Source organism: Lissotriton vulgaris, unplaced genomic scaffold, assembly GCF_964263255.1.
Source record: "Lissotriton vulgaris unplaced genomic scaffold, aLisVul1.2 SCAFFOLD_336, whole genome shotgun sequence".
NCBI classification, from domain to species: Eukaryota; Metazoa; Chordata; class Amphibia; order Caudata; family Salamandridae; genus Lissotriton; species Lissotriton vulgaris.
Window position 1 is genome coordinate 1,352,423 of NW_028249992.1, and position 26,069 is coordinate 1,378,491.

General features: G+C 43.3%; 1 protein-coding gene across 1 annotated transcript in view; it reads right to left on the reverse strand.

Annotated features, from left to right (window-relative positions):
• Positions 1–23,983, reverse strand: part of LOC147663436 (membrane-spanning 4-domains subfamily A member 4A-like) — a 101,936-nt gene extending 77,953 nt beyond the window's left edge. The window contains exons 1-3 of the mRNA XM_086950463.1: positions 23,728–23,983; positions 22,683–22,828; positions 4,867–5,044 (exon numbers count right to left, since the gene is read on the reverse strand). Coding sequence (XP_086806589.1) covers positions 4,867–5,044; positions 22,683–22,786 — 282 coding nt within the window. The 5' untranslated portion in view covers positions 22,787–22,828; positions 23,728–23,983. The remainder of the gene's footprint in view (positions 1–4,866; positions 5,045–22,682; positions 22,829–23,727) is intronic.
• Between the last annotated feature and the right edge of the window lie 2,086 nt (positions 23,984–26,069).

A 26,069-nucleotide genomic window follows, 5' to 3' on the forward strand; every position in this document is an offset into this window, starting at 1 on the left:
CATGCAACATGTACAGCCTCCTCCTCCCTTTTTACATCTTCCAGGTGATCCACCAGTCAAGTAGCAAGTGTGGTACAGAGCCTTTGAGAAATATCTAGGTGCTGTGGGTGGTTCAAGATTCAGTGCAGAAAGGAAGTGTTTCAGCCTAGAACATAATCTGGGGTTTGAGGGTGAAGCTATTTTGGAACATCTTCCTCCTTTAAATGTAGTTGAGGGTAAAGAGAAATTGAATGTTTATGATCAAGCTGTGGGTATGCTAGAGGAACAGTTTGATGTATCGAGCAGCAGAGTTGTTGCTAGGCACAAGTTTTTTATAAGAAAACAATAGTGTGACAAGAGCATTGTGTCCTATGTAGCCGCATTGCGAATTCTTGCTTCTGAATGTCAATTTGAACATTTTACATCCCAATTAATACAAAACAAAATTGTTGTATATTGTGGGGAGAGGAAAGTTCAAGAGAAATTACTTACTTTAAAGAACCCTTCTTCAGATGAGACAATTATCATTGACAAGAGTATTGAACTTTCTAAAAAAGCATCTAAAGAACTTAAATCAAAGAAGAATATTGTAGCTGTAGCTAAAGATCAAAAAGATTTTAGTGAAAAAAAATCAGATAGACAAAGCTAAAACTTAATCTGAACAAAGAAGTAACAGATTTTTGTCTAATAAGGTTGAGAAGAAATCTTACTCAAAGAATGTATGTAATAAGTGTGGGTTCCCTTTGCATTTTCCCAATTCAAAGGTGCTTCTTGTCCTAAATGTAGCAAACAAGCTCATTTCGCCAAAATGGGTGGTTTTCGGGGGAGTATAAATGTTGTGTATTCTGAGGAACCTAAGAGTGATTCTATAAGTGAAGTTGTTAGCTCTCTTACTGATTTTGTAGTGGTTGTTAAGGATGATTCTGAAAATGGTGTTGATCCTATTGTAGATATATTGGTTGATGGGCAGTGTCTGCACCTACCGGTGGATTCGAGTGCTCGGATTACTACGATTACGAATGAGCTATTTGAGAGTACTTGGGGGAACAGACCTCTCAATCCTCCTGACAGAAGCCCTGTCTCTTATGAAGGGAGAAAATTGATTTGACAGGTTTCTTTGTGACTTCCTTGGTTTTTAAGGACAGGCACATCCAAGGGAAGGTTAGTGTGGCCAAAATGGGTCTCAACATCCTGGGTTGGTACCACCAGGGGTTGTTCGGAATGACTCTTAGGCCTGGCACTTCTGAACAGGTTTCTGCGGTGGGTGAACAACCCTAAGGAGAGAGTTTAGTTTCTTGTTCCATGAAGTTTCCTAAACTCTTTGGTGATAAACTTGGTTGTGTTAAAGGGTTCAAACACTTTATCATGATCAAGGAGTGGGCTCTTCCGATCAAACACAAATTACGTAATGTGCCTTTCAGCATCAGGGACGATCTCTCACTTGAACTTAGGAAGATGTATGAGTCTGGTGTCATTGAACCCATTGAGTCTTCACTCTGGTTATCTCCTTTGGTGGTTGCGCTGAAAAAAATGGGACTCTTAGGGTTTATATTGACTTGCGCAGCCTCAAAAGGGAGATTTGGGTAGATTCCCACCCTCTTCCCCGAATTTCTAAGTTTGGTCCTCTTGTTAGGGTGGATGCCACCTCTCAATTTGCTGTTAGAGTCAATGGAAAAAAATGGTGGAATCTTTCTAGGATATATAAGATTCCAATAAAGGTGCTTCTACAATTGGGTCTTGACACAAACAACATCGTCCAGCCTGATTCTGTTTCTAAAAGGGGTAATGTCCATGGGCCCGATTCACAGAATGAACTTAAGACTCAATCCTAAACTTACTACTATTTTGGTATTCACAGAATGCACTTACTACTTTTGGCATTCACAGAATGAACTTACTACTTTTGGTATTCACAGAAGTTAGGATTTTGTCTTAAGTTTGTCTTAAGACAAACTTAAGACAGACTTAAGACAGACTTAAGAAAGACTTAAGACAAAATCCTAACTTCTGTGAATACCAAAAGTAGTAAGTTCATTCTGTGGATGCCAAAAGCAGTAAGTGCATTCTGTGAATAACAAAATAGTAGTAAGTTTAGGATTGAGTCTTAAATTCATTCTGTGAATCGGGCCCCATGAGAATATGCCTCAGTCTTCTCAGGTCAGGAAGTCCTCTTTGATATATGTTCCTCCTCCTCGGAGTGGTAGGACGAGTGTTTCGCCCAAACGAATAAATCTTTAAGTCCAAAATTATTATATTTGTAGTTTATGCTTTTTATGTATTGCAATAATATTTGGCTAAACATTTATATATTTTTTTACTTTCCACTTTTTATGCTTTTAATTTCTATTGGTCCATTTTTCCTTTGTTCATTTTATTCTCTTGTCTTCTTGTTCCTCGGTGTATGTTCTTTATATTTCCTCATCTTTCTCTTCTTTTGTTTCTTTATTGAAAGAGAGGAGATGTTGTAGTAGTTCCTTATTAGTATTTTGTTCTTCCATACTCTTAGTCCTATGACGTCACTGTTATGGCAATGGAATGTTACTGTTTGAATCCAGGAGGTTGTCCGTTCCTGGAAGCTGTGGAGATGAACAGTCAATAAAGTATGTGCTCTTACACTTACCTTGACTGTTGTAATCACTACAGGTTTCAACAGGGTTGTGGATGCTACAGCTTGAGGAGATCAATTTGCCATGTAACAGAGTGTCTACAAAATTAGAGGATAAAAACTAATATATTTTGGAATTCTGGCCTCGGCCTTTGAAAGTATGGGGTATTTCATACTCTCTGTATACAATATCCATGACATTGAATAAATCATGAGCGGCCAGGAGGGAGATCAGCTTGCGTCCTCTTCCATTATGGGTATTTCCGAGCAGCTATGTCCTCCACATAATTGACATGAGGGTTCTTTCTATGGGGATAAAAGGAAAGTATTGGGCAAAGTCTATGATTGAAATCTCCCCCTATAAAAAAGCCAACGGCTTCGGTTAGACCACTCTCTGTTGTGATATTCTGGAGAGCAGAGATACGCTCCAATAGGAAGATAAATTTGGTGCTGTGCCCATGATAAAATCATTATTATAAAAGTTAGTTAACTGAAGTGTCCAACCTCTTTTATACCTTTTTGTCAACAAATTGGGGTGAACTATCTCAAGGGCCTTTACACTGCCTCCGGCCTTAATGTTCACTCAAGTTGCCATCCCCACTATCGCACGCCCTGACCTTGACAGCGATGGTTGGTTGTGGAAGCAGACAAAACCCTTCATGTGTACCTCATTTAGTAACCAGGTCTCCTGAAGCATCAGAATGTCATACTGGGCGATGAAGGTGAGCCAATCGGGTCATGATAATTTGGTTTGTAACCCGGCTATATTCCAGCTCAGCATTTTTAGAGTATTTTTTTAGGGCTTTACGTTATGCTGAGAAACAAGAGTGTTCTTGGGGACAAGATCTTAAGATGGCTCAGTAATAGCTATTTGAAATGGTGCTTCAAATGTTTACTGGAAAAATAATTGTAGAGTAAAACGGAAGCAATTCGGTTGTCAGTTGTATTGGGAGTGTAATGATAATTTTGATAGCATCATTTAAAATACTTTCTTTTATATTTTAGAAACCCCTGATGAAGGGATTCTTAATCCCGAAATGCATTGGGTTATTTTTAATAAAATCGTGACATGTGGAACTCTATGGTGCTCCTATGCTTGTGTGAATATCGTTGCAAAATACTGGAATGAGTAAAGCTAATTGAATAAATATTGAAAAAAAGAAGGATTCAAAGTAAAAGTGGAAAATATGGATACGTAGAGCATTAAACTATTTTAATTTAATTCATTTGATTAATTCAGATATGTGGCTGTGCAGCTTGGGGAATCTGAGTAGGTTCCCAGGTGTTTTGTTAATATTGCAGCGCAATGGGGCGGAGTGCGGACAAGCTTGCACGACTTAAAAGTTCTGAATTGGTTTAAACATTAACAAATTGGATGACGCCGGTGTGCATCTCACCACTTTCAATATTCAGTAATTGCTAGGCCTGTTCTATCAATAGGATTAGATCTCAGTCATTCCCATTCATCTAAGCCTTCTTTGGTGGCAAATCAATTTCCCAGCAAAAGGTGGCGGGGGTGTTGAGGGCCTGCCAACATGTGTTTGTAAAAGTAACCCAGTGTGAGGCAACAAATACTAGTGGCAAGACTTGGTTATCTTACTGATGTCTTAGTAGATTACAAGCTATTGCTAGTTTTCGGAGGTTAATCACATTAGTCACCTGCAATGGTTTTCTTAGGCCAACCAACCCTCTGGACCATTAGTAGGTTGCTTATTAGCTAACTTGAAGCCTTTATGCTTGATTAGCCCGAAAACACTTATGTATCTAAGTTCCTCCCAAGGTTTTCTTTGATTGGCTCTTCGGGGTGGTACTCCAGCCAGAACTACCACATACAGACAGGCTGCTGGAGGAAGGTCCAGGATGTCCAAGGACCCCAAAAGGTCTCGAGATTCGATTACACATTGAGCATTACTATTGCCTGGGGATGTATTGTGGCATGTGTTATTCATTGGCCATTGAATATTACAAGGACTCTGTTTCTGAGTTAAAATTTGGACTACTATCATATAAAGAGATTTCACATACTTTATGAATGTGTTTGTTATTTTATACCATCGAAGTGGTGATACAAAGCGCATAATCGATATAGGTTCTCAAAACCTTTATATGTGTATCTACAAAGTAAAAGCAAAGCCACCAAACTGAGATATTTAATACCCACATCAGAATATATGTCTAAAGTTAGTAATAGAAGACGGATGCTGGTATAAAAACATTAAGGGTTTTGAATTATTATATTGCTGGTGCCTACAGTGCTTCTATCAAGCTAGAAACCTACTTACCCCCAAGGCCTTTGGCTCTCCTTTGATGAACCTCTGCAAGGGCACTGGAAACTGGCATAGGACATTCTGGAAGACACTGGTGCCGACCTGGATCTGCTGCTGCTGGGTTGGGGGGATCACCTGAGTAATCACAAGCACCCCATTGGCTCCTGCCATAGCTTGATTCATGCTTAATGAGCTGGAAGAAAATATTACAAAAAGAAAACTCAATGGATCTTTGATTATGAAGAGTGATGGGAATAAGACATACTCCCAACTAGTTCAGCAGAACATGGTTATGGTTCAAACTAAGCATGCCAACTTTGAGAATGTAAGTGTCCGCTGATAACGCCAATTGGTTTGGCCATGCATTGATATATTGAAAGATATTTTGTGATAGGCAAGTAGGTTCTGTTTCTTAGGCAAACTAATATGGTCAACTTGGCACCACTTTGTGGTCAAAATCACTCATTCTAACCATGCATGGTAGTGAGATATAGCTTCTCAGGGTTGATGATGAAGCAGAAATGTTCATGTTTATGGTACAGACCATGGGTTTAGAAGCAAAACAGGTTCCTATGTTATAGTGGCGTGGGTGGAATTCCAGGAGTAAATATTCGCCCTTTATTTAGGTTAAAGGTCAACAGCATCTCAAGTTGTTGAGAGTTCATTTATGGATAGCGTGGAATTCCTAGATTTTATTTTTCAGTCTCATATTATGCTGTTGGGGGAAATGCAAGTTGCACTGTGCATTTGAATTATCTGACTTTTTTCAAGGTAGAGAGTTGTGAGGTCTCAATTGATTCTTGTTTCAACCTTTGTATTTTCATTATGGTTAGTATTGTCTCATGTCTGTATGATGCATTTGATATGATGGGAATTTTAACATATGGTTTAAAGAGGAAGACTTTGTGTAGTATATGGTGCAGAGCTGGAGCGGCTGGTATTGGGAAGACAAGGCTGGATGGGTGAGGGGAGTCAGGTTAAACCAGATGATGAAGCATGACACTACTAGTGTTTGAGGGTTACTTAACAGAAAGGAATGGCTTCCTTCCCCATGCCTGAGTGGTTGACGCCACAAATGTTTAGTGCTGAGCTTTTATTATACAGGTTAGGATACCTCAAGTGATTAGTATTTGATTTGGGAGGACATATCCACATCCGGAAATACCTCTCTACCTTTCCGGCTTAGGTGAAGGACCCTCCTTAGCGAAGTACAGTTTGCTTTTGCCATAGGCCTACATGTGTTCCTTGTTGCCCATGCCTTCTTGTTGTTCTTGTTTGAACATGTGGCCGGCCGCCATTTTGTGTAGCCAGCAGATTGCTTTTGTCACAGTTCTTAATGTATTCTTCATTGTCCATGTCTTCTTGCTTGTTGTTGTTTGAAGACATGGGCAGACGCCATTTTGTGAAGCCGGCCAGTGTGTTATATCCTTTTTTCCAATTTTCAAAGTCATTTTCAAGGGACATGTTATGTTACCAGATTTGTAGGGTGCATGGGGCGTCCCAGATACATTGATAGAAGAGGGCTATGCCTTGTTGTTTCTGGCCAATCTTTTTTACAGATATCAGTTTAATTTGCTTGAGGATGATTTTAGTAGGTATGTGCACTGTTTTTATATTATTATACGCTTTCATTTCCCCCTGCACCACCTTGCCTCGCCAAGGATTTTGCATAGTCTCCAGTGAGACACCAGGAAATACGTTTTTTACATTATTGATTTCTTCATGCCCCCTCTGCCTGCCATAAGTCTCTTGGGCCATAAAAGCACACCAGCATTAATTTTTTTAAATCCACAATTTGTAAATCCACGATTTTTAAAGCATGGCAAATCACAGTGAGAGTCTCAAGGTCTTGAATTGTGGGCACAGGAGATTTAGTGAAATCCCAGAATCATAGGCTGTTTAGCCAACACCGAGACTCAAGCCTCGTTCCCCCAGATCTGAAATTAGCAGCTCAGGCCTTTACACAACACCCTCTCCTGCACCCCCTTCCTACTATAGGCACACACCAGGATTAATTTTCAGGATTATTCTTTTTTGCCCTCCACCCCATGCCTGCCATAGGTCTCTTAGGAAATAGTCGCACACCAGCATTATATTTTTAAGGATTATACAATTTTTCCCTGCACCTCCTGTCTGCCATAGGTGCACACCAGAATTCATTTTAAGGATTACTCTCTTTTCCCTCTACTCCCTACCTGCCACAGATGTTTTACATGCACATATGGTACACTTTTAAATCTGTTTTTGAAATATAGTATGTTATGGTTTTGTTTCAAATGGATATAGCATTGTTATTTATTTGTGATAATCTCACTAAATTATATTTTCTGGGTGAATAATTCAAACAGCAAAAATGCCACGTTTCACTGAATGTTTTTATTGTTTGTTTGCTCTGAGGTGCACAAGAGACATCACCAACAGTACTGCCAGACCAACTGATTCCGCCTCTGTTTCCCCTTGTGCAGCTAAATGACAACTGCTACAGCTTGAAGATGGACCCAAGAAAGGTATTCCTGCCAAGAAAGTGACCAGTGGGGAAGAGAAGAAGCAAATTGCTGTCACTGGCCATATTACCTTTTTCAAGAGACGTGTTGTGCCTGCAGCACAGTCCTCCAGACAGCAAGCTGGGAGTAGCATTCTTGTATCAACAACAGCACCACCCCAACCTAAGCCCAAGCCCATGCCTCTCATTGAGGCAGCCACTGCAGTCATGGTGATGAGCTGTGAGTCTGAATTGGATTGGTCTCAGTTGCAAAGTACCCAATTGTCTCAGGAAACTGAGCAAGGTGGACAAAAGGAGCTGCAGCCAGCAACAGTTCTTCCTGAAGTAAGAGCAGAACAGGAGGTTGAGCCTCCTGTTGAGTAAGAAGTAGTGTTTGAACCACTGACTTCACAATCTCCAGCAAGAAAAAGAAAGTTTGCTCTACTATCTTTTCAAAGCCCCCTTCTGATGATCTGGTCATGGATTGGACTCCTGCCAAGCCTGGGACCTGCCACGAGAGACAAGTGAAAAGGAAAGTTCATGTGAGCCTTAGAATTATGGAAAGTGACAGTGATGAGGATTACCCAGTGATTGTCACTGTGGAGGGCAATTCAAAGAATACTGAAATGACCCTTCCTATTCAACCTGCTCAGAAGTATGTTGCACTAGTTCCACCACCACCTCCAGCTTCCATATTTGTTAGGACCCTGCTGAGGCCCGCATCCACCATTACCGTAGTCAAAAGTATACCATGAAGAGAAGCAAATGACATACTCACCTACCTCCAGTTCTTAAGGCATTGGCAGTGGCATGCTTAAAAGTTGCTCCTCCCAAGTTAGGGACTTCTTTACAATTAGCCAGCAGAAGGATAACACTGCAGTTTGCTCCATTTGCCACGAGAGTGTTCATTGAGGTAAGACAGGTTCACATTATGGTATTGCAGGCAAGCATCCCAAATGAAAAAATATCAAGCAATCCGGTGGGAGGAGCGCCTTAAAGAGATATCTGCTGGTGGGGGTGGAACAGAGAGGAAGCAGCTTCAATCATGCTGATAACAGGAGGTGATGAGGAAGAAGAGGATAACAGCTTTACACAAAGCAGCCCTATCCCCTGCAGTGTGGCAGCATCACCCCCATCAGCAACCTAAAATTGCACAAGACTCAGATACAGACAACACTCCATACAGTGATTCTTCCAAAATACCCATTGAATCTGCTACTGCCTGGTTCTCTCCAGACGTCACCTCTGTCAGTGGCACGGCAAAAGAAATAAATCCAATCTACTACTATGGGCATGTTTAGGATGGAGGTGGCCTATGAATGCAACTACCTGAACGTAAATGTAAATAACATTAAAAGGAAGCTGACTAACATGTCAGCTGACTAAAATGTTAGTGCTGGACCACCTCCCTTTTTCTTTTGGGGAAGGAGTGGAATTTTAGAATGTGTGTCGCCCACCTGCCCAAAATAGAAGGTTTCCAGCCAGACATCTTTTGCCAGAGCTGCTGTTCCAGTGCTCCATCAAGATGTAATGCAATTGGTTTGCCAATCTCTACAGCAGAGTGCTGTTTGAACTATCAACTTTATATCAGACATATGGACCAGTTGTCAAGCAACAGATTGCTTGTGTATGACACACACAAGGTCTCTTTTTATGGGGATTAGTCAACAGCTATCTGCAGGTCTCAGCCCTAAAGAATGTTTTACAGGCTTTTGCGGCAAGCAACAGAAGCGTTGCTTGTCATTGGGAAATCTCATGCAGCTGCAAACGTCTTGGAAGATTTCAACAGCAAGGTGTTTCAATGGGTTCGTCCCATAGGTCTTCGAATTGTATTTGTTGCGATGGCCAATGACAATAATATCATGAAGCATTCGGGGCATTGCATCAACCTGATTGTTCAGAACTTTCTCAAAAAAGAAGACATAGTCAGCGACATACTGGCCACCTGCAGAATAATCTGCACTCATTCCAGGCATTCTTTTAAAGCCCAGAAGCAGTTGAGGATCAGTTAGCGTGCTAATAGAGTACCGGTTGAAGCCACATACAGATGGTGATAACATGTTGATACTCTACAGACAGATCACCAATAAGGTCCTTCAAAGAGGAGGAGATGCAACTGGGAGAAGAATGATCATGGAGATGAACAAATGGGTATTAGCCAAATGCCTGACACAAATGCTACTTTCTTTTGAGGTTTTCACATAGGAGGTCATCAAGCAGGACAGAACAATGAGCCAACAATCTAGCAGTTGTATCTGCTGCAGGACTAGTTAAAAAGGTGTTGCAAAGGTTCACCAGGGTGAGCAAAGAAACATCTGAGTTGATTCTGAGCTTAATCCTTCACTTTTCTGTTAATAAAAGTCCGCAAAGAGAGACTGTGTCATCCAAAGAGTATTCTGTGCCACAATACCCGATCCACAGTTCAAAAAAATATAGGCCACTTTCACTAATTTTTCAGAAGGGGATGTTTCACAATATAAGACTTGGATTGCTGTCCAAGCAAGAGACCTGGAAGAGGAACGACTAGAAGCTAGAGGCCCTGGAAGATGTTCTAGTGTGAAGCCTTCACCCTTCAGATGGGGCAGTGCTGTTGCCTCACAGCTGCCAACACACCAGCAACAGAAGAATCAACCCAACCTCTGCATTGGCTTGATTTCAAGTGACAGGGTTTAAGTCAAGTTCTGAGGCAAATGGAATAGAGACAAAGCAAGTGGCAGCACCAATGACCATTCATAGGATCATCCAAAACTACCTGGATGACCAATACAAACCCATTGGTTTATTAGTGTGGAAAGATGTGCCAATGGCCAGAGCTCAGCAGGCTGACAATAAAGTAACTGGCTTGTCTGGGAGCCAGTGTGTCTTCTGGGTATGTGTTCAGTGGAGCTGGCACATTTGGCACAGTCAGAAGGACTAGTCTCTTGCCTCAAAATGTTGAGAGATGGACCATGATTAAAACTAACCAACAATTCATATCGCAAGATTACACTGTCCCAGGAACAGCACAGGAGGAGGAGGAGAGGTAAATGGGCCGAAGGTGCTTGTCAGCAGAACCAACGCATGTTCTCTGCTGAGCTGTGCATCCCTGAGCAGAACTGCTGCATCTCCTCAGCTGAGCGACACATCCCCGAGCAGAACCAACACATCACAGCTGCTGTGTAGATTGGACCCATCGCAAAAGACACACATGACTGCTGCATGTTGGGACTGACGCATCGCCTTCAGAGCCGCTGCTGTGCAATGCTTTTCCTGGTGCAAGCTCATTGCATCCCTCTTCAATGGCAGCCTCAACTGCAACAACATAACTACATTGTAACTTCAGCGCTCACTGGAACTGACACATCGCCAAGGCTGCACCTCGCATCCTCGACACCAGACTTCACATCTCAATTCCTGTTGACAGAATCCTCAATGACGATTCAACAGGACCTTGCACCACAGGCTCGCCACATCACCACTACTGCATGATGCATCTTCATTGAGGCTCCATGAAATGTACCACAACCAGGCATTAAGGTACTTTGTTCAGTGTGCCTAAATGGGTCTCTGAAACCGACCTGCGTAACATCACGGGCAGCCTGAAGTTGTGACATTGTTCCAGTCCAGTCTCCTAATAGCGCTTTCTGCATTTTGGTGCTATATTTCACCATAAACTTCAATAACTCAGGTTATACTACTTGGATTTTGGTTGTTTTGGTCTTATTCTGTTTATTAAAGTCAGTTCTATTTTCTAACCTGGTGTGGGATCTTTTTGTGTGGTGTTTTCAATGTTCTACTGTTTGAAGTGTTGAAAAAAAACACTTGCCTCGAATAAGGTCTGACTGCTCTGTACCAAGTAAACAGAGCGTGAACACAGGTTAATTTAGGGTTTGCCTGCCTCTTACCCTGACTAGGATTGTGGTTGCTGCTTGAAAAGGGATCATACCCCAGTCAACCAACAACCCAATTTATAATACCTATAAGCTCCTAGTATATGGTACAAGATGTACCCAGGGCCTGGAAGTTTAATGCCACAAGTGGACAGCAGCACCTCTTGTGCCATCTACTATACAGGTAGTGCAAACATGACTCCAGGCCTAACCCATTTAGCAATGTAAAAAATACAATTCCATCTGTCAGAATTAACCCTTTTGACAGTTGGAAACCTTCCTTATAAATATTTATAGGTCACGCCTAGGTATGCCATATGCCCAAAGGTCAGAGTAAATGGTATATAAATGTAGGACCTGTAGGATTTTAATGCTAACACAAGAGGATGATGGACGGAGCGCCAAACTTTTCAGACACTCATCCCCAGTCAAAAGATCTGGGTTGAATCCATCAGCGTTCTTCAGCTCACTTTGCCACCCCAGTGAAGACACAGCTTTAGGATAATCAGTCTTGACCCGGTGCCTCATGGGAGCAGTCCAGCCTGAACTGCCAAGCTATGTCTTCCCTGGACCGGAAACAAGCATCCTGGGACTGGTTTCGGGGTAACACCCCTCATCAGCCAGGCTAGCTTGAATCCACTGGCTCTTAATGTTAAACATATCCTTACTGTTAAAAAGCCCCAATAACCCTTTTCACTAAAGCAAGGTTTGGTGTTCCATATGAAATATTGAGTTACTTTATTACATCTAATAATGTTAAGTTTCAGTTAGGAGCTTCTAAAACTATAACTAAACAGCCACTTTTAATATTTATTAAAGACTCAATTCAACAGTGAAGTCGGATTTTTGATAAATATTAAGCATAAGATAATTTTTTGAAAGTGACCTTTTCCCTGCCTCAGGCTTCTGGAGCCCCATTTGCTTTTCCACTTCACGAATCCAGAAATATATTTCTCTTGACCGGATGACCAGTGGAGTTTGGCCCAGAAACTGGATTAACTTCAAAGAGGCCTGTCCTATCACAGGCACATTTTAGCTGACAACTAAGGAGGATCCTTCCTTTGTCCCAACAGATGTCTGTCTCTGGGTTTTTACATATAACACTGGGGACACACTTGAAAGGCAGGGAAACAGCATGCCAAAACTGTTCTTGTGTATCCACTGTCTGGATGCTGGAAAACCCTGTTTTACTTTACCAGACTTATGTCTCTAGGTTTATTGGGACTACAGTGACTGTCAGAAACAGGATTTTATTAGATATGGGAGTTCACTAGAATTATCATAGTGCAACCCCCTTTCCCACACACACACACCTCAGAGTCCAAGGGTAGAGTGGCCAAAGACTTACACCATCTTGAAAATGCCAAAAGAGGGTAGGGTTAGCCTGAGCAGCTTTTATCCCATTGGTAAGGGTGTGCCCAGGACTCATTCCCACACAACAGCCTAGGTCAGTGATACTCAAAGTACGGTCCGCGGGCCACTTGCCGCCCGCTTAACCTTTACATGCAGCCCCCAAGGTGAACAGCAGCACTAGATACAGTTAAGTTGCTAAACCCTTATATTGAGATAAAACGTTAAATAGACATGCAAGCATTTATTAACCTGCAAATAAATGCTTGCCTGATTATTTATCAATTTTTAGATCTTCTTACACAATCCCAGAGCCACCCAGACACCCTACCACCTTCCTGCTGGCATACGTGCGGCCCTCGGACACACCACAGACTTTAATTTGTGAACCCTGGGCCAATGTTTGAGAGTACTCATGGCCTAGGTCAACTCGATCCTTGACTCTCATTGGCACTCTGGGGTTCTTTGGTACTATTCCTACTTAAAGCTTTAAAGATTCACATCTCTGGTTTCCTGATTAGGTTTTTCTTTGGTATCATTTTGTGTACTAAATTGTACTCTATTTTTCCAAAACTTTTTTGTTAGGTTGCTTTTCAACTTTATTACTGTTTTGGTATTACATAAATAGTTTCCACACTGCCTAACATTAGGCCTATCTTCTCTGCCCCATAGCTACCAGGGGGTTGTGCGCATATTAATTTAATGTCTTTGAGGTGGCTAGTCACCTCACCCAAATATTAATCCAGTTTTCTATAGTGAGCCATGCATCGTAAGAATGTGAAAAATTGCAGTTTGGTATAAACATCATAAAACTACTTATGATTCTGCCTAGATGATCTAAAGAGAGTGAGTCCAGTTTAAAGGCAGATAAATCCTGGAAAGCAGAGTGGCCTTCTGCTGGAAACTGAATAAGTGTTTTCTAAAAATTCACACTGACTTAGCCTGCAGCTGGAATTATTTTGGGAAGGGCTGAGTTGTTACTGTTTGTGGAAACTGAGAGGCTATTTATTACCTCAAGAATAACAGTCAAACAGTATTACTGATGAGCACCATTTGCCAACGCTTTAACCTCCAGCCGCGGAGAGCGATTAAAGATCATTGCTGTTTATTTGGAAACATAGGCTTGGTTGTTGTTATGCCCATGGTCTGAGTGTCAGTGCTCTACGAGTCAGTCTCCCTGGCCTAGTCCTAGTGTTCATGCATTGGTGTCTTGGGGTCCTCTTGTCTCAGGGCCCGATTCACAGAACTAACTTAAGACAAAATCCTAAACTTACTACTTTTGGTGTTCACAGAAGTTTGGATTTTGTCTTAAATTTGTCTTAAGTCAGACTTAAGACAAAATCCTAACTTAAGTCTGTCTTAAGTCTGTCTTAAGACAAACTCAAGACAAAATCCTAACTTCTGTGAATACCAAAAGTAGTAAGTTTAGGATTTTGTCTCAATTTAGTTATGTGAATCGGGCCCAAAGTGTCAATAAACTTGTGTATCTTTCAGTGCCCATGTGTCTTTTTACCCCTATGCACCAATGTCAGTTTCAGCCACAATGTCTGCCTGTCAGTGTCCCCATAAGGTGGCAGGATCTGCATGCCCATGTTTCCTTTGCCAGTTTCAGTTTCCCTGTGTCAGTGTTCTGGTGCCAGTATCCCCATCTCAATGCCCATGTCATTGTCCCAGTGTCACCATTCCAATGTCATTGCCCCGATGTTACCTTAACTGCCCTAGTGTCATTGTCTCACACGGTTTGTTGCTGTGTCCCAAAGACAGCTATCACCTTCCTAAAGTCTGTGTTAGTGCTCCAGTGTCAGTATGAATTTCTCTGTGTTTCTGTGTTAGTGTAACCATATCAGGGCTCTTGTGTCTGTGTCCACCCTTTCTGTATTAGTGTGTAAGTATTGGTGCCCCAGGGCCTGATTCACAGAACTAACTTAAGGCAAAGTCCTAATGGTATTCACAAAAGTTAGGTTTTTGTCTTAAATTTGTCTTAAGACAGACTTAAGACATACTTAAGTTAGGATTTTGTCTTAAGTCTGTCTTAAGTCTGTCTTAAGTCTGTTTTAAGACAAAATCCTAACTTCTGTGAATACCAAAAGTAGTGAGTTTAGGATTTTGTCTTAAGTTAGTTCTGTGAATCGGGCCCACAGTGTCTGTGCTCCTCCAGCACTTTCCTTGTGTGAATGATGGTGCTGTATATGCATATGGGTCTGTGTTAGTACCTCCATGCTGGTGCCCATGTATTGTATCACTTGCATCAGCGTTAGCATCAGAATCCATGTATTGTAGCATCCCTGTGCCACTGTCTGACCCCACTTTTGTCAACGTCTCAGCATTAGAGTTAGTGCCTTTGTGTCAGTTTCCTTCTCTTTATTTCTCCCAGCTAATGTAGATTAAAAATACTTCATTTAGGCAACCAAGTCCATCAAAGTGCCGACAACATAATATAATAAGGTATACAAATATAAAACAATTAAAATATAGTAAGCAGGCAAGCGATGTCTCACTATACATAACAGTAGTTTCATAAAAATGGTTAAAAAAAGCAGATAAGGCTCATAAAATACTTCTTTAAATTGTGAGTGACTATTACAATGTGAAACGATGAGTTAGCACATAGATATTTACCAACAAGACTTTTGGGCCTAAATACTAAAGTTGACATAGTGCGTTATCTTTGCAGCAATTCCAAGTTAAAATGGGACTCAAACAGATGCGGCTAAGTCCATAGTTTAAAACTAATGCTGTAACATACCAAAGTGCTGTTCTGTAATAGAACAGATCATTCACTGTAATACGGGGTTAATGATGAGTAGTAACAATTTCATCAAAAGCTAAAGTAAAGTCAGCCTCGCTGTGTATACACATGTTAGGTGCAGGTAACTGTAATCTTGGACATAAATGGCGCGGCTTAAGCTCCTATTACCGTTTTTAAACAAGACAAACGTTTTAGCTAACATTAAAACATTTAATTACATCTGGCCGCATCTCCACGATTAAAAAAAAAGGTTAAGCTGAGCCGGAAATTACTGCTGATGTGCAGAGTTATAGGGTGCCGTACACTGAGAGGTTAAAGTGCTACAGTAGTAACTAACTTGAATGAACAATCAAGTGCAAATTACTCCCAGCTCATATGTTTCAGTGTGAATGCCAGTGTCTCTATTTCTAAATATACCGATGTAAGGGCCCGGGGTCAGATTTCCAGAGTCCATGTTCCCAAGGTAATTCTTCTGTTTCATTACCCATGTGTCATTATCAGCACACTGATGTCAATGTCCCCATTTTAATTATAGTGTCTCTGTGTTGGAGTCTTCTTAGCCCAGTGGAAGTGTACTCCGTTAGTGTTGTTGTGGCTTCAACCCTTGGTTGGCTGTGCCTCCGTGGCTGACACACTTGTTTGGCTGTGCCGCTGTGGCAGAAACCCTTGTTTGGCACTGCCGCTGTGGCCGAAACCCTTGTTTGGCACTGCCGCTGTGGCTGAAACCCTTGTTTGGCTGTGCCCCAGTGGTTGAAACCCTTGTTTGGCATTGCTGCTGTGGATGAAACCCTTGTTTGGGAGTTCTGCTGTGGCTGAAACCTTTGTATGGCTATGCCGTGGTGGCTGAAACCCTTGTTTGGGAGTGCTGCAGTGGCTGAAACCCTTGTTTGGGAGTGCCGCTGTGGCTGAAACCCTTGTTTTGGAGTTCCGCTGTCGCTGATACCCTTGTTTGGCCATGCCACTGAGGCTAAAATCCTTGTTTGGGAGTGCTGCAGTGGCTGAAACCCTTGGCAGTGTTCCAGTGCCTGATATCCATGTCAGTGTCCCAGTTTCAGTGTGATCGCCTGAGTCTATATATCGGTTTCCCAGCATCAGTGACCCACATTAGTAAGAAGGCTCAGTACCCCAATGTTGTGTCTGACCAGAGAGTGTTTTGTGTTAATTTTACTGTCTCATGTCACTGTCAAGTGTTGTGTCTATGTGTCAGTGTCAGTTTCTTAGCATCCCTGTGCCCCTCTGTGTCGAGTACCATGCCATTGACCCAGTATCTATATGTGTGTGCCGTTTGTCAGCGTTCCAGTGTCATTGCCCTCAAGACGGTATCCCAATGAAAGTGTTGAAGTTCTGTTGACAGGGTCCAAGTGGCACTGTGCCAATGTCTGTTCCCTTGTGTTGATGCTACGGTGTGATTGCTAGTGCTGCTGTGTCCTAGAGTAGAGTTGGTGTATCTGTGCCCACAAGGTAGTGGCAACTTTTGTGGCCCGTGTCAAATGTTCCATTATCACCAAGCCCATGTCAACATCTTCATATAATTTGCTGTGCCCCAGATTCAGTATTCTGGCATTCATGTCCCTTGACCGTGTCCCATTCTCAAAGTCTCTGTGTCAGTGTCTCAGCACCCCCCGTCATTCACCACAGGTCAGTACAGTGTTGTAGCATATCCAGTCACTCCCTATGGTGTGTCACAGTTCTGGCATAATGTCCTAGTTTCACAATCTTAGTGTCAGTAACCTTTTGTCGTAGCATCCTTGGGTCAATCTGCCAGTGAAACTGCCCAGTGGCAGTGTCCGAGCACTAGTTTGTCAGTGTTCCAGTGTTCCAGTTCCCCTGTCAGTACTGGTGCTCCTGATTGAGTGTACCCATGGCAGTATCCTAGTGCAGTACCCCAATGGCTGCACCAATGTGCAAGTGCCCCTGTGTCAGTGCCCAATTGTTAGCGTCATAGTCTCAGGGCTCCTTTCTCACTGTGCACAAGTCGATGTGTCAGTCAATGTGTCTGTGTCGGTTTCTGTGCTCATGTGGCAATGCCCCAAATCAAATCAAGGAACTTATACTAGGAAGGGGGAGTGGTTTAAAAGGCCTCATTAAAAAGTAGGGCTGGGCGTAGTTTGCGAAGTAGCGCTACGAGAAGCTATGCAAAGTGCACTTCACACTACACGAGCTGCGCAGAGCACTACGTGAACTGCGTAGTACCCTGTTCGCACTGTGCAAGCTGCCGTTTTCAATGATTGCACAGTGCGGACAAGCATCCGGCACTGTGCAATCATTGAAAACGGCATCTTGCACAGTGCGAGCTGTAGTTTTCTACCGTTGAAGCAGATTTTTACTCGAGCTGCAGCTTTCTCAACGCGGACTGGTAGTTTCTCACCTCGAGTGGTCATAATGAGAAACCTGTCCTTCCCGTTTTGAGAATCTCGCCGGGAGGTTTATTTTCCACGCTCGCGATCGGCAACTTGATGTTGCTGATCGCGAACGTGGAAAAGGTCTCGACGGGATGTCATTTTGTTTGCTCGCGGTTGCCAACTTGACTTTGAGGACCGCGAGCAAGCACAAAATGACCGCTGCACTACGCTACGTTATGCTACACATGTTTGCACTGTGCTACGTGCAGTTCACGTAGTGCGAAGTAGAGCAAACTTTGCAAACTACTCGAGCGTAGTGTAGTGCTTTGCCCAGGTTATTAAAAAGCCAAGTATTCTGGTTACGCTTAAAAGAGCTTACATCCTGACTTTGGATGTATGTCAGTACAAAGCGATCTTTTAGATCGCGGTACTTTACAACGCTGCCATTACAACGCAAGTCGTTACAACAACTTGCGTTGGAGGACACGGATTGTGGAATATTATAATTTTATATTCCAACACCAGTCCACGTAACAGTAGGGAAGGTGTTGTAATATAAAATTACAATATTCCTTAACCAACAGCGCCATCCAGTGCAAGTCGTAGGAACGACTTGCGTTGGAATTTCAGCGTTGTTAAGGTAGTGTGGTGTAAACACCACATTGTAAACGATGTTCCCCCTTACTTTCGACATTATCCAAAAACAAGTGATGGTGTCTCTTTGCTGGTGCCCCCGTGTCACTCCTGATGGCCCTGTGTCAGTTTCCTATTTTCAGTGTGATTCTCCGGTATCAGGCACTAGTCTAAGTATCCCTAATGATGTTTTTGCTTGGTTTGCTCATTAACCACTTTTACCATCCTAGGTCTACCAATCATTAAAGGGATGGAAAAAGGCTGAGGGTAAAGAGAGAGAGAGGCCCACTTCCAAAAGGGAGAGTTAAGAAATACAACATGCAATTCATTAATGCATACATTACAGTAACTCATGCAGCATTATGATTATCCACCATATCATGCTGATTTCTGCAGAGGACCATAAAGGAACAGTGACATTAAAGAACCAGCTTGAAGTTTGTTTCACAGTGAGGTACAGGTCTTTAATTCTATCCTGCATCTGGAACGTATTTATAAGAGAAGGAAGTATTAACATAAGATTTTTCTTTCAAAACAATTTCTGATCTTCTGCCAGTCACATTTATGGACTATCATTATTGGGGGTACCAGGCCATCTGTTACTGTGGCCTTGGCCAGAACTGTCAACTTTGTTTCATCCAGGAAGCTATGACGCGCATGCAGTTCATGAACCTGGCCCTGTTATGTCCATGCTTTGACCAAACTACAACACCAGTTGGGTGTCATAAGCATAAGACAGAATCTCTAGACCTAAGAGCTTAAGAACCTCTGCCAAAGGGACTACATATGTTAAAAAGCACCTCACAGGTGTTGCTAACTGTCCTGGATTTGAAAGGGAGAATAGAAACTACTTGGAATCTACAATCCAAAAAATCCCTCAACCAGGCCAAGGCCTGTGATTGCACCCCAATTGCATAAAGCAATTTGATCAACACTGCATGCGAGACTGTGTTGAACGCAGCAGAAAGATCAAGCAATATTTTAACAGCTTAGTTTGCTTTGTCCAAACTGGTCCTGATAGAGTCGGTGACTGCTTGTGTTAATTCAGTGCTGTGGGCTGCCCTGAACCTTGACTGGGAAGACTCCAGTATTTGGTTGACACAAAGTGGTCAATTTCTCCAGAAACCTTAATGGGGAACAGCAGCAGGATTGGCTGTTAATTAGAAAAGATAAGCTGTAGGTTTTTCAAAATGGGTGCAACATAGGCAAGTTTCCAAACTCAAGGGCCCAGATGTAGGTAAATCTAATTTACTGATTCATAAATTCCGAATTTTACCGATTCGGTATTTATGAATCGGTAAATTAGAAGGAGGCAGATGTAGGTAATTTTTAAAACACAATTACAGAATCGGTATTTACCGATTCGGTAAATACCGAATCGGTATTGCCCATTGATTCCTATGGGCCTTGAAGCCCATAGGAATCAATGGGAAATACCGATTCGGTATTTACCGAATCGGTAAATACCGAATCCTGCAAGGGTGCAGGGGGTGTCACTTTGACACCCTCTAGCACCCCAAGTACAGGCTTGTGTGACATGTGGCACACATACATGCCCTAAGGGCATGTTTGTGTGTCACATGGCACAGGTGTGCATGCACAGATGTGCATGCACACCTGAATTCGGTATTTTACCACACAATAGGATTGTGTGGTAAAACACCGACTCCTGAAGGGCCTGTGGCACTCTGTGAAGTGCCACCTACATATTGATTTACAGAATCAGTAAATTTACCAATTCAGTATTTTACCGATTCTGTATATTTACCGAATCGGTACATTTACCGATTCTGTAAATCAGATGCCCCCTACTTCTCAAAAGCCAAATACCGGTCGGAAACTGCCGAAATCGGCAGTTTCCGACCGGTATTAAGGCTCCTACATCTGGCCCAAGGTACCTTAGCCATTTTCAAGGAGAGATTAAACAAATCAGTAAAGTGAGTCACAAAAAGAGAACAATGCGAGGAAAATATGAAGGCAGGGAGAGGGAAAGCTGGAGACCCCGACTTGACTTTGAAAAACAGCTCAGGAACCCCTTCCGAAACTATAGTATCAAAACTTCCCAACTGACCAGGAGAGTTTGAAGGTGGACAGATATTCTGCTTGTAATTAACAGAAGCTTGTCTATTGGTAAAAATACTATTATATATTACTAATCTTATATGGAAGTAGGTGAACAGAGCTACACACATTTCTGGTGAAGCTGGGATTAATGTCTGACTGTGGCAGATTTAGTATATTCTTTCAAAGACTTAAAAATCTCTTTGGCAGAATTACCCACATTCTGAATTTTAGTGATCAAAAAACTTCTGTGGGCCGCCCATTAGATGTTTACAATAAGTACATTCAATTCAGTTCAGGTGTTTTTGTATAGTGTGTAGCTACCCATTCAGGCCTCCTAGCACTGCTTAAAACTCATTGCTGGTTTACTAGAAGTTCTTTAAGAGTAATTTAGCTCAAAATTTAGAAAACATTTGTCTTCAGGAGTTTCCTGAAGCTGAGTTTGGATTGTTCTAATCTGAGGACAATAGGGAGTTTGTTCCATAGCTCTGAGCCCAACCCTCTTCAACATCTTCATGCACCCACTTGCAGCCATAGTCAGAAACCACTGACACAACATTTTCTCCCACACCGACGACACCCAGGAGATTCTCACTGATGAACCTACAGCCGTGGAACAACTTCCACGATGTGATGAAGGCAGTAGCTACCTGGATGAAGGAGAACTGCCTCAAACTCAACTCCAACAAAGTCCTTATCATGAGCTCCGATCCCTCTGCATGGGATGACTCCCGGTGGCCAGTAGCTCTCAGACCACCTCCACACCCTCCGACCATGCACGCAACCTCAGCATCATCCTCGACTCCTCGCTCTCAAACTTACAAATCAATGCTGTATCATCCCCCTGCTTCCACACGCTCTGCCTGCGGCGGAAGGTCTGCAAGTGGATCCGCACTGAGACTAGAAGAACGGTCCCCTAGGCGCTCATCAGCAGCAAGCTCGACTACGGCACCGCACGCTATGCTGGCACCTTCCAAAACCTCCCAAAGAAATTGCAACGCATTCAGAAAATCTCCACCAGACTTATAGGGGACATCCCCCACCACAGATACATCTCGGGTCACCTGAGAGACCTCCACTGGCTCCTGCTCAACATAAGAATCACCTTCAAGCACCTCACACATGCCTTCAAAGCCCTACACAACAACGGACCCAAATACCTCAACCACTGCCTCTCCTTCCACACACCCAACAGACATCTTCATTACGTCCAACTGGCCCAGGCCACTATCTCACGAATCCACAAGCCCTCGCCTGGAGGATGATCTTTCTCCTACTTTGCTGCAAAGACCCAGACCTCCCCGCCTTTCCACCTCAGGCAAACGCTGTCACTGCCTCGTTTCAGGAAGGACCTCAAGATGTGGCTCTTTGACTGAACTGCAACCACCCTCCCCACCGCCTAGAGACCCTCACCGATGATTAGCTGCCCTATCCAATAACCTGATTGATTAATTGATTGATTGGTGGCAGTAGTGCTCCTACTGTGCAGTTTTATCCTCTCTAGTGCTAAGATAACATCCATGTTTTTATCGCTTCGACAGGCAAGGATGTATGTAGTTACAACGCATACTTTTACAACGCATACCTTTACAACGCATTTTTAACACCGCAATATCCATTACAACGCATTCCATTACAACGCATGCCATTACAACGAATTCTTTGAAACTACCTTTACAACGCATTCCACTACAACGCATACTACATTTACAACACGTACCATTACAACGCATACCATTACATTGCATGTATGGTAAGTATTGGATAGTATAGGGGTAAAAATTACTATTCTAACTCCAGGGCTTGCAGCAGTAGGGTAAGAGTTGGATAGTGTAGGGGTAAAAAGTACTATTCTAACTCCAGGGGGTGCAACAGTAGGGTAAGTGTTGGATAGTGTAGGTATGCGTTGTAATGGTATGCGTTGTAATGACTGTGTTGTAATGACATGCGTTGTGGTATGCGTTGTAGTGACATGCGTTGTAATGGTATGCGTTGCAATGGATGTTGCGTTGTAAAAGTTTTGTTGTAAAGGTAGTGCATTGTAAAAGTTGCATTGTAAGTGTTGTTTCCCACAGGCAAAGACCGTCAATGGGCATGGATGCCCATCCATGATGCACCGTGGGCATTCTTGCTCTGGTGGTCGTCACCCTGGCCTCAGCTCGCTTTAGTGTAACAGTTATAATTCTTGGCATATTGTGGGCATCCAAGGAATGATGGGGCCTGTTCCTGGTGTAATGCTGGTAATTCTTGGCACGTGTGTGCATGCTTTGCTTGGCAGCCCCCACAAACGATGTAATACTGACATTGGCACAATGGTGGTAGTTCTTGGCATAGAGTGTACGTACTTGACATGGCGGGTCCCAGGCTCTGGGATGATGCTGGCCTCAGGAACAGTGGTCCAGTTCTCGCCATCTTGATAGGGCTTCAGTCTGTGAAATGTGGGGTCCATCTGCGCCTGCGGTCCCGATCAATCTGCTATGAAACACGTCACCTGGGGATGTTTCCATCCATTGTATATTTTTATTAGCATCTCAAATACTAAGAGGTATTCTTCTTTTGCACAACAAACATTCAACATCAATTCATATCCGGCCAAACATGACGTCTTTAAAGCATTCGGTCAGAATAACAGAGGCTGCAGGGGAGTGGGAAAGAGTCCACGCTCTTTATTCCTTCTACACAACAAGCACCTCGGGATGATTTAGCTCTTAATGCCCACCCTAGAGATGGCATAAACATATAAACAAAGGGAGTGACCGCGCAGGCGCACTGACCATGCAGTGCTTTGCGTTTCGCTGGAAGGCTCTCCAGGGATGACGCACTTACAGTCTCTGGAGAAATCCTTTCTAAGAGCTGGAAGGAAAGTCACATCCTCGGCCGCTGCCCATTCATTTGCTGGCTGCTTTCTGAAGGGAAGCTGTTTTAGGAGTGAGTTAGGATGGATGGCCCTTGTTGTATCTGCTGTGCTGTGACTAGACAGTGTAGTCGTGCGTGCATACTAATGTTCTTTAAATGACACAGTATGTATGTCCGCCGCATCTCCTTGTCACTAGGGGTGCTGGCACCTTTTCACCTACAACACACTGCTGTCATGTGTGTTAGTCTAAATAGTTGACTGAAGCAAAACAAAACAAAAAAACCTACAGCACCCAGAATGCATTACGCTATTACACAATTGGCCAGGAATGTGAACACTGTCCTAAAAGTTGGGAGCTGCGTTTCCACCCAGCGCTACGTAGAGTAACCTCTTTTTGTCCACCCTTTGTCTCTTTCTTTTTTTGTCTGTCTATTTCCGTTTTTATCTGACACACAGACTCACACAGTCTCTCTCTACCTGCAGTCATTCTTCTATCTCTTTATTACCAAAGTCCCGTGCCCCATTCCCCCTACCTTGGTAGTTTGCGCCTCTTTCTGATTTGTGCGCGCTCTTCGTAGCGCCTAGAGGTCTCGTCGTCTCTGTTCAGGGCACCTCTCGTGTCACTTCTCTTCCTCGGCCCGATTCCCGCCTGCTCTCTCCTCCTTCACCCTTCTGGTGCTTCGGAACTTCTAGCGCCTCGAGGTTGTGCTGAGATGCTGCGGATGGAAGCCGAGTGGTACGAAGAACAGAGGCGGGAGGGAGGCGCGCATCCCGTGCCCTGCGCAGGTACGCCCCGGAGGCACCAGGTGAGCCGAGAGGACACGCATGGCAACGGAGCCGAGTGACCGCATCGGAAAGTAACAAGACACCCGCCGGGACCTCATTAACAAACATGTGGCAATCGGATGCGAGGCCTCGGTTCTCTTAGAGGAAGGCCCTTTTGGGGAGGCGAGGGCAGCTTACCTGCGCAGCCCGGGGAGTTTTACGTGTGAAAACCCGCTGAGACAAACCACCTCTCAAAAAAGGCGGGGGTCACACCCCAAATAAATCTACTCCTAGCTTGGTACTTGAGCCTGGTGGCCCAGCATCGGTTCTGCTGCTATCTCTGTCTTGTTGTGTTTTTTGTTGTTGTGGAGAGTCAAGAAGGAACAGTGACCTTTGAAATAAACGGGAGAGGCAGACAAACAGACCCAAATCTTGACTGAATTTCCAAATGCGAAAAAGACAACTTGGAATCAATCCCGGCTTCCCTGCTTGTCCAAACTGTATGCTTCTAGGTGCCCGTTTCAATCCACATTCTCCCTTTTCTTTATTATCACACATGAGCGCCGTTTGAAATACTTGAATTTATGATGTGCACTGCACAAGCACCTCTTATATTTATTCGACGGTAATGTTGCTCCGTCAATACTAAGAAACGAGGGCAGGTTTAAGGTTGGCTTGACTCCTGACTTGCCTCTCAGTTCACACCATGTTAATAAATGTCTGGTGAACTAAGGTGAACCACTTCTGCATGTTCAAGAAACATAATATTTTGAACTTTGAAGAGATTGTGTCATATTTTTATATTATGTTTGTTGCACGGAATGCATGCCACATGTTTTATGGCTCGGCTCAGGCACGGACTCTCAGAGCCAGGCCGGACCCATATCTCGGCCCTCGCTCGGCCTGCTCTATTGATTTCCCTGAGCGCCCTGCTCTGTTTACAACTGGGGCTTAGTACAGGAGGCCGATACTCACTTGATATTAGTAAAAACCGGAGACCTGTTTACCCAAAAAGTAGTAACTCTGCTCCTAAAGAAATACACCTTGAATGAGTTAAAATGTGCTAGTTTTTGGAATTCAAATGCATTGGCAGCCGGAGGTTTGGAAAGCTGCAACAGTCTCATGCTTCCAGAAATACTACCGGCAATCAAACACACAAAAGGTGATGGGACGTCTGTTTACAAATAGTGCAACCACTGGCAATCTCTCAGGGTAGCATTCCAATCCATCATTTTTCCAATGTACCACTCTACTGAGGTCCCCCAGTGTAAATCAGTCCTGACCTTGTTCCTCATGGAATAGGGCCATTCCAAGCCTTGGTCCCTTAATCTCTCCACTCTGCAGCCAGCTGATTTTTTTTAGTTGAGAAATTTGAGTTCACTTCCCCCATCCCTCCCCCCGAACAAGCAAGGGGGGGCGAGGGGGGCCGACCAGGGCGGCATGAGTTTTGGGTGTGACACCGCCTCTCTTACATGAGTTTGCTACAGCAAATATTGCCAGCACTCACCCTGCTCCTCAGCGCGGCAGGGGGCGGAAATGGCAGGGACCGCCATGGGAGGCCAAGTGCCTATCTACGCCACTTCCCCGATTCTCACTGACTAAGCTACGCCCCTACCTCTCAATTTTTTATGCTTTTCTGAATTCCCTTTGCACTCACTTCTTCAGTCATCAAGTGCCTGGAGTTATCCTTAGATGCAAAGAAACTGGGGAAATGGGTCTAAGCACAATTGCACCTATCCTAAGTGCTGCCTTATTAAATCTTATTGGTGCCACAGATTGGAGATTCTTTATCCCCTAAATCTCCCAGGACAAACGAGTGTCCCAACTTTCAATTCAAACAAATTTTGATCCAGCACACAGATTTCTTTTTCAAATACAGAATAGTAACCATATCTTATAAATCACAGTAGTGAAACATTCAAAAGCAGAATCAATGATGGTATTTCTGAAGTTCGATCTTTATTTAGTCTTCATAATGCACTGTAGCCAACACGTTTCGTCCTCTTCGGACTTCTTCAGGGCAAATAAAGAAAGCTCTTCTTATAATGTTTATATGTTGGAATGTAGCTTTCTCTCCAATCCAATGGATATTAAGTATCTACAAGGGAAG